General features: G+C 49.0%; 2 protein-coding genes across 2 annotated transcripts in view; one reads left to right on the forward strand and one right to left on the reverse strand.

Annotated features, from left to right (window-relative positions):
• The window catches only part of LOC130207760 (E3 ubiquitin-protein ligase RNF123), a 101,634-nt gene that overhangs the window by 16,545 nt on the left and 66,885 nt on the right, over window positions 1-18,204 (reverse strand). Inside the window, exons 35-36 of the mRNA XM_056436447.1 lie at window positions 14,241-14,316; window positions 14,003-14,087 (exon numbers count right to left, since the gene is read on the reverse strand). Coding sequence (XP_056292422.1) covers window positions 14,003-14,087; window positions 14,241-14,316 — 161 coding nt within the window. The remainder of the gene's footprint in view (window positions 1-14,002; window positions 14,088-14,240; window positions 14,317-18,204) is intronic.
• amigo3 (adhesion molecule with Ig-like domain 3) lies at window positions 310-2,969 on the forward strand. The gene is made up of 2 exons (XM_056436446.1): window positions 310-626; window positions 789-2,969. Exon 2 carries the CDS (start codon window positions 1,266-1,268, stop codon window positions 2,889-2,891), a length of 1,626 nt encoding a protein of 541 aa, XP_056292421.1. The 5' UTR covers window positions 310-626; window positions 789-1,265; the 3' UTR covers window positions 2,892-2,969.

The raw sequence follows: 18,204 nt of genomic DNA on the forward strand, positions 1-18,204 counted from the left end.
AGGAGAGAGAGAGAGAGAGGGACAGAGAGAGAGAGAGGAGAGAGAGAGAGATAGGGAGTGAGAGAGAGTGAGGGAGAGAGGAGAGAGAGAGAGGAGAGAGAGAGATAGGGAGTGAGGGTGAGAGGAGAGAGAGAGAGAGAGGAAAGAGAGAGAGAGATAGGGAGTGAGAGAGAGAGGAGAGAGAGAGAGAGGAAAGAGAGAGAGAGAGATAGGGAGTGAGAGAGAGAGGAGAGAGAGAGATAGGGAGTGAGAGCGCGCTGTAAGTGCCTTCGAGGGAAGAGGAGTGAAGCCGACGGGATGCTCCTGTGATAATGTGATCTGGAGGCTTGGGGCGTGGGCTGAGGGCGAGACAGCTGGAGGCTGTGATTCACAAAAAAAGAAGAAAAAAAGAGACTTGGCGGAGAAAAGACGACGAGCCGCTACAAGCGAGCCCCCCGGCCGTCTCCAGAGGAGCAGGAACCAGAACGGACGGACACATCCAGTCTCCTGGACTAAGGACCGGGAGGAGAGGGTCGTATGGGCGACACAGCGCCCAGGGGGTCCAGAGGTCCAGAGGAAGCGAGGTTTCCTCCGGCTGGAATAAAAGCCCACAACAACAACAACAACCAAAGGATAATGATCTAAAAGTACAACTCTCTTTTTTTTCTCCACTTTTCACACCTGGAGTTCTTGGAGCCACGCAGCTCACAGCAGAAGGGACCCTGCTTACAGCCTTTTGTTCTTCTTTTTTTAATGTCACCACCTATTTAAATATTGTGTTCATGTTTTAATCTCGTTTGCCACTCCAGATGGCTGCCACGCTGACAGGCGTACGCAGATGACATCGCCTCATTCAACATCAACCGCTAGAGGAGTAGCTGGAACCCAGCGAGCGCAGCGTTCCCTCACGGCGACGTTGGGTTTGTGATCCGGAGTTTCAAAGCAAACAAGCCTCAGTGCCTTGGAACCGCCAGAGACTCAGAGACTCAGAGCCAGAGACTCAGAGACTCAGAGGGCTCACACATTGACATCGGTATATCCCGCAGCAGTTTGAGAGGCTTTATCTCCACATGTCGAGGGACTGGAACAAGGTAAAACAAGATGAAAAACAAGTGTGCACTCTCATGTGTTAGTTTGTCAGGACTCTGTTTGTATCAGATGTGAATTACTTGGTGAAAATTGAGATGAATCCCACAGCATGAAGCATGTAAAACACATGTTAAAAAAGTTATAAGCTGGGTGATAAAAGGAAACTACAAACAGATCTCTGGCTGCTGGCGGGCATCATGCCGCACGTTGCTGGGAGCAGTGGTTTTCCGCAGGGTGTGGCGGCACCAGCGGTTACGGCGTGGCGTTCTGTCGTGGTGTTGTTCGTTTGTCTCCTGCTCCCCCAGCCGGACCCGGTCCGGGCCGCCGTCTGCGCGTTTCAGGACTCCCCCCAGGCAGGCGGATGCCTCTGCGCCTCGGACATCCTCAGCTGCACTGCCGCGGGTCTGGATCAGGTTCCACGAGACATGCCCGTCTCCGCCGTCACTCTGGATCTAAGCCACAACAAGATCACACAGCTGGGGGACCGCAGCTTCGAAGGACTCAACCGGCTGGAGACGTTGCGGATAGCGCACAACCGGCTGACTGTTATTAAGCCAGGGGCGTTTAGAAACGCTTCTGGGACTCTGCTCCGATACCTGGACCTGTCGTCCAATCGGCTCAGTGGTTTGAAGGAGCTTTATTTCCTGGACCTACCCGGATTGAAAGAGCTGCTTCTGTTCAACAACCGCATCGTCCACGTGGAGAGCAGAGCCCTGGCTGGACTGGGCAGCCTCCACAAGGCCTACCTCAGTCATAACCTCATCAAAGACTTCCCCTTCTTTTCTATCCAGGAGCACAGCCACCCTCACTTGTCCGTGCTCGACCTGTCCTCAAACCGCCTGTCCAAACTCCCCCTGGAGGACATTACAAACTTACCCATCTCAATGCAGAGAGGAATCTTCCTTCACAACAACTCCCTGGTGTGCGAGTGCTCCATGTACAGACTTCTCCGGCACTGGGACCAGAGAAGATTTTCCTCGGTGACAGACTTCCGACAGGAGTACACCTGTTTGGTCTACGGTATACAGAGGGGCACCGTGCGCTTCTTCCAGCACGGCCGCTACTTTGAAAAATGCAACTTGACCGTGTTGAGTCAGGGGCTTCGACAGCAGGAGAGCGGCGTTTTAGTAAAGGCAGGAAAGCCGGTGCTGCTGCACTGTGTGACCAGCTTCACCGGACAGCATGTGACCTTTCTCTGGGTATCACCGAATCAGGAGTACGTGGCACCGCCGGGGAACAACGGATCGTTAAAGATGTACGCCAACGGCAGCTTGGAGATCCTGGCGGCTCGCGCCGAGGACTCCGGCATCTACTGGTGCATGTCTCAGGACCGGCAGCGCAATGAGACGCAGGAGGTCAACGTGACAGTGGTGCTGCACCACGGCGAGCCGCACGAGCCATTCAACACAGGATTCACCACCCTGCTGGGCTGCGTGGTGAGCCTGGTGCTAGTCCTCATGTACCTCTACCTGACGCCATGCCGCTGCCCTCCCTGCTTTAAAGCCCTGACCCCGAACCCGGCCGCGGCGATCCCAAGCCAGGTGAACGAGGCCGGAGCAGGGAGCGCCCAATCCTCCATCCTCACCCCAACCCCGCCAGCAACCACTGAGGGCCCCGGCCGCAAGGTCAGTACAAACAAGCATGTGGTGTTTCTGGAGCCAATCAGGGAGCAACAGAACGGCAGACTCAGGGCAGGGATGGGAGGACATTTGGGTCCAGGTTTGCTACTCGGGGCAGAGCAGCACTCAAAGCTCCACAACCAGAGGTTGGGGGAGACGGACTCCATCTTGCCCAAGTTCTCAGACGCCTTAGCCATCCCATAGCAATGGGACAAACGCAGAGACAGCGTCATCGCCTCTCTCTCCCTCTGCTTCTTCCACCTCTTCACCACCGCCCACTACCACTAGAACAAGACCACCGCCCACTACCACAAGACCACCTCCCACTACCACTAGAACAAGACAACCGCCCACTACCACTAGAACAAGACCACCTCCCACTACCACTAGAACAAGACAACCGCCCACTACCACTAGAACAAGACCACCTCCCACTACCACTAGAACAAGACAACCGCCCACTACCACTAGAACAAGACCACCACCCACTACCACTAGAACAAGTCCACCGCCCACTACCACTAGAACACCTCACACTACCACTAGAACAAGACCACCACCCACTACCACAAGAACAAGACAACCGCCCACTACCACTAGAACAAGACCACCACCCACTACCACCAGAACACCACCTCCCACGACCACTAGAACAAGACCACCGCCCACTAGAACAAGACAACCGCCCACCTCTCACGAGAACAAGACCACCGCCCACTACCACTAGAACAAGACAACCGCCCACCTCTCACTAGAACAAGACCACCGCCCACCTCCCACTAGAACAAAACAACCGCCCACTACCACTAGAACAAGACCACCGCCCACTACCACTAGAACAAGACCACCGCCCACTACCACTAGAACAAGACCACCACCTACCTCTCACTAGAACAAGACCACCGCCCACCTCTCACTAGAACAAGACCACCGCCCACTACCACTAGAACAAGACCACCGCCCACCTCTCACTAGAACAAGACCACTGCCCACCTCTCACTAGAACAAGACCACCGCCCACTACCACTAGAACAAGACCACCACCTACCTCTCACTAGAACAAGACCACCGCCTACCTCTCACTAGAACAAGACCACCACCTACCTCTCACTAGAACAAGACCACCGCCCACCTCTCACTAGAACAAGACCACCGCCCACTACCACTAGAACAAGACCACTGCCCACTACCACTAGAACAAGACCACCACCTACCTCTCACTAGAACAAGACCACCGCCTACCTCTCACTAGAACAAGACCACCGCCTACCTCTCACTAGAACAAGACCACCGCCCACTACCACGAGAACAAGACCACCGCCCACTACCACAAGACAACCGCCCACTGGCCCAAGACCCAGATCCCCTCACACAGCCCCCAGCACTGGACCATCTCCTACTGCCCCCAAAACCAAATCCCCTCCCACTGCCCTCAGCACTTGACCCAGCACCAGACCACCTCCCACTGCACCAGGAACCAGACCCCCTCCGACCCAGCACCAGACACCCATCTCCCATTCCCCTCAGCACCGGACAAACACCCGCTCCGCCTACCACTGGACCACCTCCTACTTTCTCATTGGACCACCTCCCACTTCCCCACTGGACTTCCCCAGTGGACCACCTTCCACTTCCCCATTGGACCACCTCCCACTTCCCCATTGGACCACCTCCCACTTCGGCACTGGACTTCCCCAGTGGACCACCTTCCACTTCCCCATTGGACCACCTCCCACTTCCCCACTGGACTTCCCCATTGGACCACCTCCCACTTCCCCACTGGACTTCCCCACTTGACCACCTCCCACTGGACCACCTCCCACTTCTCCATTGGACCACCTCCCACTGGACCACCTCTCACTTCCCCACTGGACCACCTCCCAATGGACCACCTCCCACTTCCCCACACACCACGCTGAGCAAACCAGTAATCCCATGCTGACTTTCAAAATGTATCTTTTCTTTTCTGATAAAAACAGAACAAGTAGATATATATATTGGTGATGCCCAGGTCTTTGCCTGCTAGGCCGTACAGACAGCCATTAACCAATGCACTGTGATGGGACGGGCTCACTCAGACTGTCGGGGAGGGACATGGCTCAGAGACAGGGTAGGACATGGCTCAGAGACAGGGGAGGGACATGGCTCAGAGACAGGGGAGGACATGGCTCAGAGACAGGGGAGGGACATGGCTCAGAGACAGGGGAGGACATGGCTCAGAGACAGGGGAGGACATGGCTCAGAGACAGGGGAGGATATGGCTCAGAGACAGGGGAGGGACATGGCTCAGAGACGGGGGAAGACATGGCTCAGAGACAGGGGAGGACATGGCTCAGAGACAGGGAGGACATGGCTCAGAGACGGGAGGACATGGCTCAGAGACGGGAGGACATGGCTCAGAGACAGGGGAGGACATGGCTCAGAGACAGGGGAGGACATGGCTCAGAGACAGGGGAGGGACATGGCTCAGAGACAGGGAGGACATGGCTCAGAGACGGGAGGACATGGCTCAGAGACAGGGGAGGGACATGGCTCAGAGACGGGAGGACATGGCTCAGAGACAGGGGAGGGACATGGCTCAGAGACAGGGGAGGGACATGGCTCAGAGACAGGGGAGGGACATGGCTCAGAGACAGGGGAGGACATGGCTCAGAGACAGGGAAGGGAAGTAAAGAGTTAAAAGGTGATGAACTCGGGGAGGAGCTGCGAACACTGCCTCGAAGTCTGAGCGAGGAAACTGTATTTGAGGTCAAAAGGACTTCAGGGATGTTTCTCCTGCACACCGATGGAGCATGGACTGCTGCTGTCCCTTTAAGCACGGCTTGTACCTTTAATAAACATTTGCTGCAGATGCCTTCTTGTCTCGTACAAAGAGAAAATAAAAAATATCCTTTTGGCGAGCTTTTTAGCGGTTCCTTTTGGAAACGACCTGCGTAGTGTAGCTCTGTCACAATGTGAAACGTTTTAGAGTAAACAAGCTGGAGGAGGATATGTTATCACGTAGAATATAAACAGTTTCTAAAGGATAAGGTCTGAACTGCCCATCCTTCCTCCTCTGCCCTGGAACTTGATGAACGTCATCATCAGTCAGAACAAAGTGCTGGAAATCAAACAGGATATAAATAAATTAAAAGCATCTGCAGAAATTATTTATGCTGCAGAAGAAGAAAAATCATTGTTTGTTGATTGGAGGGGGGGGGGCGGCTTTTTAATGCTCTGCTTTTTATTTCACTCTGAGACAATAAGTGTGGAAATCAATCGCTGACAAAGAAAAGATTTGCCTTTGTGTGGTGAATATACAGCAGGACTGATGGGACGATCAGGGCGGACATGTTTGTTGTTTATTGTCTGCTTCACTGTATTCACCCCCCCCCTCCACACACTGAGCCCCTTCATCCCACCTGTCTATACCTGTGTGTTAATAAACTGCTTTATCTGGACTGTCCATGTGAACGCATGCCTTCTTATTGTCATTGGGACCTGACAATGTCGAAACATGTGTGTGTGTGTGTGGGGGAGAGAGTGTGTGTGTGTGTGTCTGTGTGGGAGTGTGTGTGTCTGTGTGGGAGAGTGTGTGTGTTTCTGTGTGGGAGAGAGAGTGTGTGTGTGTCTGTGTGGGAGAGAGAGTGTGTGTGTGTCTGTGTGGGAGAGAGAGTGTGTGTGTGTCTGTGTGGGAGAGAGAGTGTGTGTGTGTCTGTGTGGGAGAGAGAGTGTGTGTGTGTCTGTGTGGGAGAGAGAGTGTGTGTGTGTGTCTGTGTGGGAGAGAGAGTGTGTGTGTGTCTGTGTGGGAGAGAGAGTGTGTGTGTGTGTGTGGGAGAGTGTGTGTGTCTGTGTGGGAGAGAGAGTGTGTGTGTGTGTGTCTGTGTGGGAGAGAGAGTGTGTGTGTGTCTGTGTGGGAGAGAGAGTGTGTGTGTGTCTGTGTGGGAGAGAGAGTGTGTGTGTGTGTGTCTGTGTGGGAGAGAGAGTGTGTGTGTGTCTGTGTGGGAGAGAGTGTGTGTCTGTGTGTGTGTGTGCGTTGAGAGAGTGTGTCTGTGTGGGAGAGAGAGTGTGTGTGTGTCTGTGTGGGAGAGAGAGTGTGTGTGTGTGTGTCTGTGTGGGAGAGAGAGTGTGTGTCTGTATAGCCACAAACTTTACACAACCAGCCTCGACCAGGTGTGGCTAAACTCAGCTCACAATTGACCCTTTGCCAAGTCCCGCCCTAAAGCGCCACCTGGCCAATCACAGCCTAGCATCAGCCCCCTGAGCCGGGTCTGACCCCTGTTGCCGGCGCTCGGCTACTTTGAGGCTACTTGGGGTGATTTTGAGTTCTTCATGTTAAATGGTAAACGTCGCATAACAGTGATCGTTACCCGGGTTTCTAAAACGTTAGCTGATCATGAACCAGCGTTAGCACATCTATGCTAGGCTAGCTACTGGATGTCTACACATGCTGCTATAGCTTTAGCCCTGTGGTTCCCCGTCTGGACCTCCAGCTGGGGGTCTGGAGCTCCTGAACCCGTCTGGAGCTCCTGAACCCATCTGGACCTCCAGCTGGGGGTCTGGAGCTCCTGAACCCGTCTGGACCTCCAGCTGGGGGTCTGGAGCTCCTGAACCCGTCTGGAGCTCCTGAACCCGTCTGGACCTCCAGCTGGGGGTCTGGAGCTCCTGAACCCGTCTGGACCTCCAGCTGGGGGTCTGGAGCTCCTGAACCCGTCTGGAGCTCCTGAACCCGTCTGGACCTCCAGCTGGGGGTCTGGAGCTCCTGAACCCATCTGGACCTCCAGCTGGAAGTCTGGAGCTCCTGAACCCGTCTGACTGCTGAACACGTTGACGTCCTGGATCAACCGTTCCAATACGCATGTTTCATTTGATCCCAACATACATCAGAGGTTCTTTACCCATCAGAGGTTATTTACCCATCAGAGGTTCTTAACCCATCAGAGGTTCTTAACCCATCAGAGGTTCTTTACCCATCAGAGGTTCTTTACCCATCAGAGGTTCTTAACCCATCAGAGGTTCTTTACCCATCAGAGGTTCTTTACCCATCAGAGGTTCTTAACCCATCAGAGGTTCTTAACCCATCAGAGGTTCTTTACCCATCAGAGGTTATTTACCCATCAGAGGTTCTTTACCCATCAGAGGTTCTTTACCCATCAGAGGTTATTTAACCATCAGAGGTTCTTAACCCATCAGAGGTTCTTTACCCATCAGAGGTTCTTAACCCATCAGAGGTTCTTTACCCATCAGAGGTTCTTTACCCATCAGAGGTTCTTTACCCATCAGAGGTTCTTTACCCATCAGAGGTTCTTAACCCATCAGAGGTTCTTTACCAATCAGAGGTTATTTACCCATCAGAGGTTATTTACCCATCAGAGGTTATTTACCCATCAGAGGTTCTTAACCCATCAGAGGTTCTTTACCCATCAGAGGTTATTTACCCATCAGAGGTTCTTAACCCATCAGAGGTTCTTTACCCATCAGAGGTTATTTACCCATCAGAGGTTCTTAACCCATCAGAGGTTCTTTACCCATCAGAGGTTATTTACCCATCAGAGGTTCTTAACGCATCAGAGGTTCTTTTCCCATCAGAGGTTCTTTTCCCATCAGAGGTTCTTTCATTGGTCGGTAATGAGCTGATGTTCTTCTGCTGATGGACCGTCAGACGATGGGTCACCAGCCCAGAGCTCTGAGAGAGCATCAAGACGGAGGAAACCTGTGTGTGTGTGTGTATGTGTGTGATTGAGTACAATAGAATGTGAGCCTGGAGGAAATGCGTTTCCTGGCTGCTGTAATCGAGTCTGTATAAGCGAGAAGACGAGCAGATGAAACCGACTTGGAGGACAGAAGAGACGAGCCTCGTCTTCATCAAAAACTACAAGTCAGACGTTTACATATATGAGGCGAGGTCAGTTCAACTCCTCTGGATCCTTCCAGACGGAACGGGTTCATGGCGGAGGGAACATGAAGGTCATGTGACCTCGTGCTCTGGACACGTCTCGGAGGTCTAAACTCTTCCTCGTCTGTGTTCTCAAACATAGAAAGGAGTCGAAATGAAGCACCGGGACTTACATACATTATTTACACAAACAACTTGTCGTAATAGTGTGTAAGTATGCACACACACACATGCACACACACACACGCACACACACTGAAGGATCATCGCCCCTGGTTATTTCCTGTGTTTCCTTCACGCTATGAACCAAGTCAACACGCTCTCACTGAACATCACCGAAGAGCAACCAGGAATAACCGCGGAGGAGGTGATGTCACATCCTGGAGGTAAAGCTCACACTTTATATTCAAAGAAACCTGGACCTGCATCAGTCAAATGATTTACTGACAGAAGAAGAAGGGTAATCGTTATCGATATGTTTTGGTTTGACAGGACCAAACAGGCTCCGCCCTCTAGGAGCTCCAAGAGGTGGACGGCGTTGGTTTGTGATCGTTTTGAGGCCTTGAGGTTGTTGGCCGTCAACATCTTGGCTTTTTTGCAACCGATAAACTGAAGTTCCGATATTTGGAATGAGGAGGAGTGACGCAGAGACGCCGTATAAGCTCTGGTGTCACCCAGAAGCCCCTAACCTCGTATAGAAGCCCCTAACCTCGTATAGAAGCCCCTAACCCTCTTATAGAAGCCCCTAACCTCGTATAGAAGCCCCTAACCTCTTATAGAAGCCCCTAACCCTCTTATAGAAGCCCCTAACCTCTTATAGAAGCCCCTAACCTCTTATAGAAGCCCCTAACCTCTTATAGAAGCCCTAACCTCTTATAGAAGCCCTAACCTCTTATAGAAGCCCTAACCCTCGTATAGAAGCCCCTAACCTCTTATAGAAGCCCCTAACCTCTTATAGAAGCCCCTAACCTCTTATAGAAGCCCCTAACCCTCTTATAGAAGCCCCTAACCCTCTTATAGAAGCCCCTAACCTCTTATAGAAGCCCCTAACCTCTTATAGAAGCCCCTAACCTCTTATAGAAGCCCCTAACCTCTTATAGAAGCCCCTAACCCTCTTATAGAAGCCCCTAACCTCTTATAGAAGCCCCTAACCCTCTTATAGAAGCCCCTAACCTCTTATAGAAGCCCTAACCTCTATAGAAGCCCTAACCTCTTATAGAAGCCCTAACCCTCTTATAGAAGCCCTAACCTCTTATAGAAGCCCTAACCTCTTATAGAAGCCCTAACCTCGTATAGAAGCCCCTAACCTCTTATAGAAGCCCCTAACCCTCTTATAGAAGCCCTAACCTCTTATAGAAGCCCTAACCTCTTATAGAAGCCCCTAACCTCTTATAGAAGCCCCTAACCTCTTATAGAAGCCCTAACCTCTTATAGAAGCCCCTAACCCTCTTATAGAAGCCCCTAACCTCTTATAGAAGCCCCTAACCCTCTTATAGAAGCCCCTAACCTCTTATAGAAGCCCCTAACCCTCTTATAGAAGCCCCTAACCTCTTATAGAAGCCCCTAACCTCGTATAGAAGCCCCTAACCTCGTATAGAAGCCCCTAACCTCTTATAGAAGCCCCTAACCCTCTTATAGAAGCCTAACCTCTTATAGAAGCCCTAACCCTCTTATAGAAGCCCCTAACCTCGTATAGAAGCCCCTAACCTCGTATAGAAGCCCCTAACCTCGTATAGAAGCCCCTAACCCTCTTATAGAAGCCCCTAACCCTCTTATAGAAGCCCCTAACCTCTTATAGAAGCCCCTAATCTCGTATAGAAGCCCCTAACCTGTTATAGAAGCCCCTAACCTCTTATAGAAGCCCCTAACCCTCTTATAGAAGCCCCTAACCCTCTTATAGAAGCCCCTAACCTCGTATAGAAGCCCCTAACCCTCTTATAGAAGCCCCTAACCCTCTTATAGAAGCCCCTAACCTCTTATAGAAGCCCCTAACCTCGTATAGAAGCCCCTAACCTCTTATAGAAGCCCCTAACCTCTTATAGAAGCCCCTAACCTCGTATAGAAGCCCCTAACACTCTTATAGAAGCCCCTAACCCTCTTGTAGAAGCCCCTAACGTCTTTCACCCAGGAGGCCGCCGTTCGAGTCCGTCTGAAACCAACGAATTGTATTTGATGCATTATCGCGATCCTCCCAAGAAGCCTTTCAGTTCCTTTCAGTTCCTCCGGGAGAAGAGAACACTTTGTTCCAGCAGAGGCAGTGAAGGTTCTGAATCACCCGCCTCTTTTGGATGAAACGAGGCTGTTGGTTTGTTTAAAGGATTCAACCGACGACCGGCCGTCCCAACGGGATTGTTGCCTTGATCGACGACCACGAACCACGGAAATAAAAGTGATGGAAATGAAACTGCAGCGTATTGTTTGTGTCTCTGCAACGATACCAGCGTCCAGCTTGTGGCACGTTAAAGCTCACAGGAAGCAAAATGTGCTAATGAAATCCAGAAAACCTAATAAATAATGTAAAGAGACCTCTGGACATGAACTCGTTCCCTCGATTCAGCCCAAACTGAAGGTGTGAGCCGAACATGTGCTGCAGGGTCATCGGCGTCAGAACAACCGCTCACTGAGTGTGAAGTGTGTGCAGCTGAGGCTGATGATGTCATTAGTTCTGCAGGTATTTGTTCATAAATCATCGGCTCGACGACGCCGCTGGATGAAGAAGAGGCTCGTCCGTCATGCGGTTCATCCCGAGGGGACCAGGAATCACACTGCGCCACAATCCATCCAATAGACGGGCATATATATATTTCGGACCCCAATCTTAGAATTCGTCAGGTTGAGGTTAAAAACCCACTGCTGGTGTTCTGAATGTGTGAAACGACGTCTCGCTGCAGCTCTGCTGTTGGAGAGCTTTTCTGGGTTCGCTCCATCATCTGTAGTGAGAGCAGGAGATGGGTTTCCTGGCAGGGACCCCCCCCCCCCCTTTGTACCAGTGCATGCTGGGTGGAAGAGCATCACTTTAAAACACAGGCATCTGTGTGTGTCTGGCGGACTGAAACAGAGAGGATGATGGGAAGTCAGTTTGGGAGTCGGATTGAGTAACAGACAGGAGACCAAACAAGATGGATGCCCCGTCTTCACGATGTCCGTGGAGAACATCGCTCTGATCGACAGAGCTGACTTCAAACTTCCATCAGAAAAACTACAAGATGTACTCTAGTAAAGTGAAGTACAAGTACAACATACCACACAAATAAACATAGTTACTAGTCTCATTGTAACCATCGTGACACGAAGTACATCCAGTACATTCATATGTATATATACACATGTATATATAGATAGATAGATAGATAGATGTATACTTTATTGATCCCGCAAGCGGGAAATTACAGGCAGATCCAGGAAGATTACAGCATAACACGAGGGAAGAGAGGAGAAAATAAAAAACAACCCCCAGAATATGCCACTAGAGGGGTACAGTGTGGGAGCAGAAAAAACACCTCTTTTTTTTTACACATATATATATATATATATATATGGCCCACATTCAGCCCCCCCCCCCCCCTCTGGGCTCTCCGGTCTGCTCCCAGAAGTCTGGCGGCCCGAGTGATGGAAGATCAGAACCACAATGATTCTCTACTGAGCCGCTCAGACTCCTGATGCGAGGGACAGGAAACCCTCCGCAAACATCGCCAACGCCAGACATCAGTGACGCCGCGGGGCCGAGGGGAGGAGGAACCCAACAGTTATGTCCAGTCAACTAACCCAACAGGTAGGTCCAGTCAACTAACCCAACAGTTATGTCCAGTCAACTAACCCAACAGGTAGGTCCAGTCAACTAACCCAACAGTTATGTCCAGTCAACTAACCCAACAGTTATGTCCAGTCAACTAACCCAACAGTTATGTCCAGTCAACTAACCCAACAGTTATGTCCAGTCAACTAACCCAACAGTTAGGTCCAGTCAACTAACCCAATAGTTATGTCCAGTCAACTAACCCAACAGTTATGTCTAGTCAACTAACCCAACAGTTATGTCCAGTCAACTAACCCAACAGTTAGGTCCAGTCAACTAACCCAACAGTTAAGTCCAGTCAACTAACCCAACAGTTATGGGACTTTCATAATATGAAACTGGGCAGAAAACAACCAGCATAAAAAACAGGAGAAAATATGTTCAGCTCCAACAACAACAACAACGCTGACATGCCCAAAGAGAAAACACTCATTCGCTGTTACCGCTTACGTATACATATAAATATACATATGAAATACATACTGTACAATTGTACACATGCATATAAAGTAAATGTATATACACACACACACACACAAACACACACTACCGTATAAACGTTTGGGGGGGGGGGGGGGGCAACCAATACCAGTCCCCAGGCTGCGGGACATGTAGAATACTAAAACCAGAGCAGATAACGTGAGCTGACTGAACAAAACCTGCCGTAGTTACCAGCAGCCGCCTCTAGGGTCAGAGACCTCGTCTCCTGGCCCAGAAACCTCGTCTCCTCGCCCAGAGACCTCGTCTCCTTGGTTCAAGGGAGATATCGAAACAGTCTATGCCTCATGTGTTAAAGCTGAATTCTCTCTCCTGACCACCAGGGGGCGACTCATCTGGTTGTATAGAAGTCTATGCTTCATGTGTTAAAGCTGCATTCTCTCTCCTGGCCACCAGGGGGGGACTCCTCTGGTTGTATAGAAGTCTATGCTTCATGTGTTAGAGCTGCATTCTCTCTCCTGACCACCAGGGGGCCACTCCTCTGGTTGTATAGAAGTCTATGCTTCATTTGTTAAAGCTGCATTCTCTCTCCTGATCACCAGGGGGCGACTCCTCTGGTTGTATAGAAGTCTATGCTTCATGGGTTAAAGCTGCATTCTCTCTCCTGATCACCAGGGGGCGACTCCTCTGGTTGTATAGAAGTCTATGCTTCATGTGTTAAAGCTGCATTCTATCTCCTGACCACCAGGGGCGACTCCTCTGGTTGTATAGAAGCTTAGAAGAAACAACAAATACATTCATCTTCCTTTCGTAAAGTTTTGTGAGGTGATGAAGTCGTTTGAAGGATCACTTCTCTTGCCATGTCTGTTTGAATAAGGAAGACTAATATCATTTTTTATTTCCTTCTACTTTCACATATTTTCTATTGAATTGACATTTGTACATCTATTTTGATTATATATGATTATCTTTCATTGTGCAAGGGTTGGGCTTGGTTGGAATACCAGTCATTGATTGGTCGACTGATCAACTAGAAGAATAGAGGTAGTGGAACAAAAGGCCTTTAGCAAGATGAAGGAGAAGCGTTGTGAACTTATCGAGAATCACGAAGTCTTCCTGACGTGCGGACACATCACCATGACAACGCTGAGACACCGCCGAGGAAACACCGTGCAGGTGCATTGTGGGTAACACCCCTTCACTTACCCCTGCCTGTCTCCATCCACCAGGATCCGCACCAGGATGCCAGTGACCGCCACCAGGATGGGGTAGTGGTCCACACTCTCCAGACCTGCACACACACACACACACACGTGTGTCACAGCGGTGGAGGCGCAGGTAGAGCTGGAGGAGTCCTCCACTCGACCCCTCCGTCACGCTGTGTGTATGTCTGTATGTTTATGTCTGTATGTGTATGTGTGTATATGTGTGTGTGTGTGTGTACCTGGCAGCCTCAAGTTGACCACCCGGTCAAACAGGTTCTTCTCGGCCGTCACTCTGTTCAACACCTGGTTCAACAACTGGAGAGAAAGAAAAACAAGTTGAAGGAGGAAGAGAAGAGGAGACAAGATATAGATATATATATGTCAGTTGTGACGTCATGTTTTCAGCAGCGCTAATGTTGTGGTTGATTTATCAGAAACAACGTCAGGGGACGAACACGTCATGACCTGTTGGTCTGATGCTGCGGGTCAGAGGAGAAGGAGGTGCACCCGCTTGGTGGCGCGAGGAGCACTGCGCGGAGGAGGAAGTGGAGGAGGAGGCGGGGGGAGGGGGGGCTCGTGAGCGCCGCGGAGCGGGTCGGGGCGAAGTTCTCACAAGAACTCAAATAAATGCCCCGTCGGATATTAAAACACATTTGGGGGGACTTGATGACAGAGAGAGTAACTTTTATTCTTAAATACTGATGAATGAAAACAGTGTCTCCAGCAAAAAGGGCCCTTTACTCATCCAGGGCAAAGGGGAGGAGCTTGAGCACCACGAGGGCTCTACCTGTGCACGTGCCTGTATATATATATATATACATATATCAGTTGCGGGCCGTGGGCCTGGGGCCTGGGCCTTCAGTGAGGTCCTACACAGTCCCACCCGAATTAATCCACCTCTTATTACTCTCATTATGATGCCATGGCTCTAGACCAGGGCTGCTCAATACCTCGATCGCGGCGTAGTATTGGTAGATCGCATGACATTAAAAAAAATTGGCCCGCCCCCGTCATTTTCTCTATAGCACGTCTTTGTTCATTTATTAAACTAAACAGCCGTCTGATGTTGATCGTATCTACACAACAGCATGTCATTTCTCTCGGCTCTCCGTCTCGCCCGCTGCAGAATGCGCGCATCGGGACGGACAAAAAGAAGAAGAAAAAAAGTCACTTGCACTCGTTTGTTCACTAAACAGGGCATTGTCGCACCCAAAGCAGTTTCACCGTGATGATAAAGACACATAACTATTCACTGAAAATAAAAGAAAGAAAACAAATAATTTGCAACATAGGCTATTTGCCATTTTATTTTGTGCCAAACATACATACACATTTAATAAAAAATAGAATGCATTGTATGCCTACTCACCAACGACTGATTATTTGAACACAAAATCCATCCTTCTTTCTTTCCTCAAGAAGACTTCAATGACTCTGTTGTACAGTCTATCAAATTCAGTTTCCTAGTTCTGAGGTTCTGCATATACCTGCCCATAGGCCCCGCCTCTCAATATTGGTAATCCAATCAAAAGACGTGCAGCACTCCGCCTGCTCGCTGCTCCTGTGCCGGTTCCGGGGCCTTCTAGAAGGCCTAGAGGAGCCAACTCTAAAGCTGATTGGTTGACACAACATTGTCATTCCCATTCACTTGAAGCTACCAGCGCCCGCAATGTTGATTCTGAAGGCCTAAAGGCAGATTTTAGCCCCCTGGCAACACACGATGGCTGAATATGATTGGATAAAAGATCTAAGATAAAGACCAGCCCTCCAAATCTCAACCTGGCGCTGGCAGCAGCGCAACCAAGAGGAACGCTATAAAATTAAGAGAATAACTCTTACTCTGGGAAATAATTGAATACATATTTGTGGGAAAATATATTTAGAAAAAAATATATATTCTGATGATGTTTAGGCCAGCAGAGAAGGCCTTGCTGGCCCTGACGGCCCGCCACTGACATATATATATACACAGGGCTCTCAAGTCTCACGCATTGAGCGTGAGACTCACGCATTTCGGTCTTATCTCACGCACTCCCGACACACATCGAATTCCTCACGCTGAAAAAACCTCTCGGCTATTTAATGCTTGAATGCAGGGGTGCTCAATACGCCGATCGATTGTTCCGCTGCAGAGCTCCGACGCCGGTCTGCGCGCATTGGGATGGAGCAAAAAAATAGTCACTAGCACCCCCCCCCCCCCTGTGTGAAGTTTGGTCTTTAAAAAGAATGAACTTTTAACTATTAATTGCGATTAATCGCGATTAATGAATTTCAAAATGTGCGATTAATTAGTTAATTTTTTTTAATCGATTGACATCCCTAATGTATATGTATTTTTTTTTCTTCTTTTTAAAGACAAAACTTCCCACAGAGCTGTGTTTTCAAAGAGGCTCCTACCTATAAAGTGCCAGCGAGGTATTTAATATTGTGGATGATAAATTGTTTCTTCAGTGAAACATCCAGATTAGTTAAAAAAAAGAAGTATATTGAGACCCCATTGGTCCTGTCATCTTTACCACTGAACAGCAGAACCAGTGGCCTTGGTAACTGACTGACATTCACATATGTCACGTTCACCCTCTGGAGGCTGGGCTCATGTCTCCATTTTACAAAACATGTAAATTCACCTTTTAAAGGCGTTTGCATATGACACACCCCCCCACGTGTTCTACATCAAACATTCCAGAACAATCTCAGCTCTATTCAATGAGGCTCAGTTGTCCTCGTGCCGTGTTCTCTGCTCTCTGACTGACAGGCTGCTAATGAGCCTCACCTGTGAGGTGGGAGGTCCTTTGTGATTTACTGAGTGTTCATTGGTTGTTTTTTTCGCAAAATGTTGACAGACAAACGGATTGACCAATCACGTTGAAGGTTTCGTGTGACGAGTTCTTTCCGCGCCGCGTCCCCCGACACGTCGCCCCTCCGTTCCTCTGTGTATCAGAGGGGGAGACGGGAGGAAGGAGGAGCAGGAGGAAACCCGACTGATTCATCCACGAGTTAAACTGATTTCTGCTCCTTATTTTCGCGGAGAAATAATTGTTTTAAAAATGGAAACAGTGTTAAACCGTACTGCCGCGGTTTGACACTCAGAGGAGTGTAAAAACTTCAACGAACACCGGAAGTAAACAAAGTTGCGTTAATTGCGCTAAAATATTTTAGTGCGTTAACGCGGCCAAATTAATCGCATAGATTAACGCGTTAACGCTGACAGCCCTAATATATATACATATATGTATATATGTATATATATATACACTACTGTTAAAAAGTTTGGGGTCATCCAGACAATTTCGTGTCTTCCATGAAAACTCACTTTTATTTATAAATGAATTGAACATTTCATAGAACATATAGTCAAGACATTGACAAGGTTAGAAATAATGATTAATATTTGAAGAATTTATTTTGTTCTTCAAACTTCAAGCTCAAAGGAAGGCCAGTTGTATAGCTTATATCACCAGCATAACTGTTTTCAGCTGTGCTCACATAATTGCACAAGGGTTTTCTAATCAGACATTAGGCTTCTAAGGCGATTAGCAAACACAATGTACCATTAGAACACTGGAGTGATAGTTGATGGAAATGGGCCTCTATACACCTCTGGAGATATTTCATTAGAAACCAGACATTTCACCTAGAAGAGTCATTTACCACATTAACAATGTAGAGAGGGTATTTTTGATTAATGTTATCTTTATTGAAAAAACAGTGCTTTTCTTTGAAGAATAAAGACATTTCTAAGTGACCCCAAACTTTTGAACGGTAGTGTATATATATATATTAGGGCTGGGCACGTTAACGCGTTAATCTTGCGTTAACGCATCAATTAATTAACGCCGACAATTATTTTATCGCGCGTTAACGCAGGTTTTATTATTTATTTTATTCTTGTAAAAGTGTGTTGCTCACAGGCTTTTATTTTGTAAAAGTCTGCTACTGATTGCTGCGGAACCGGAAAAGAAAGTCATTCGCGGTTTAACAATTCAATTCAATTCAGTTCAGTTTATTTGTATAGCCCAATTTCACAAATTACAAATTTGTCTCGGAGTGCTTTACAATCTGTACACAGAGACATCCCTGACCTTTGACCTTTGACCTCACATCGGATCAGGAACAACTCCCAAATAACCCTTCAGGGGGAAAAAAAGGGAAGAACCCTTGAGGAGAGAACAGAGGAGGATCCCTCTCCAGGATGGACAGAAC

This window comes from Pseudoliparis swirei, chromosome 18 (genome assembly GCF_029220125.1).
Source record: "Pseudoliparis swirei isolate HS2019 ecotype Mariana Trench chromosome 18, NWPU_hadal_v1, whole genome shotgun sequence".
Classification (NCBI taxonomy): domain Eukaryota; kingdom Metazoa; phylum Chordata; class Actinopteri; order Perciformes; family Liparidae; genus Pseudoliparis; species Pseudoliparis swirei.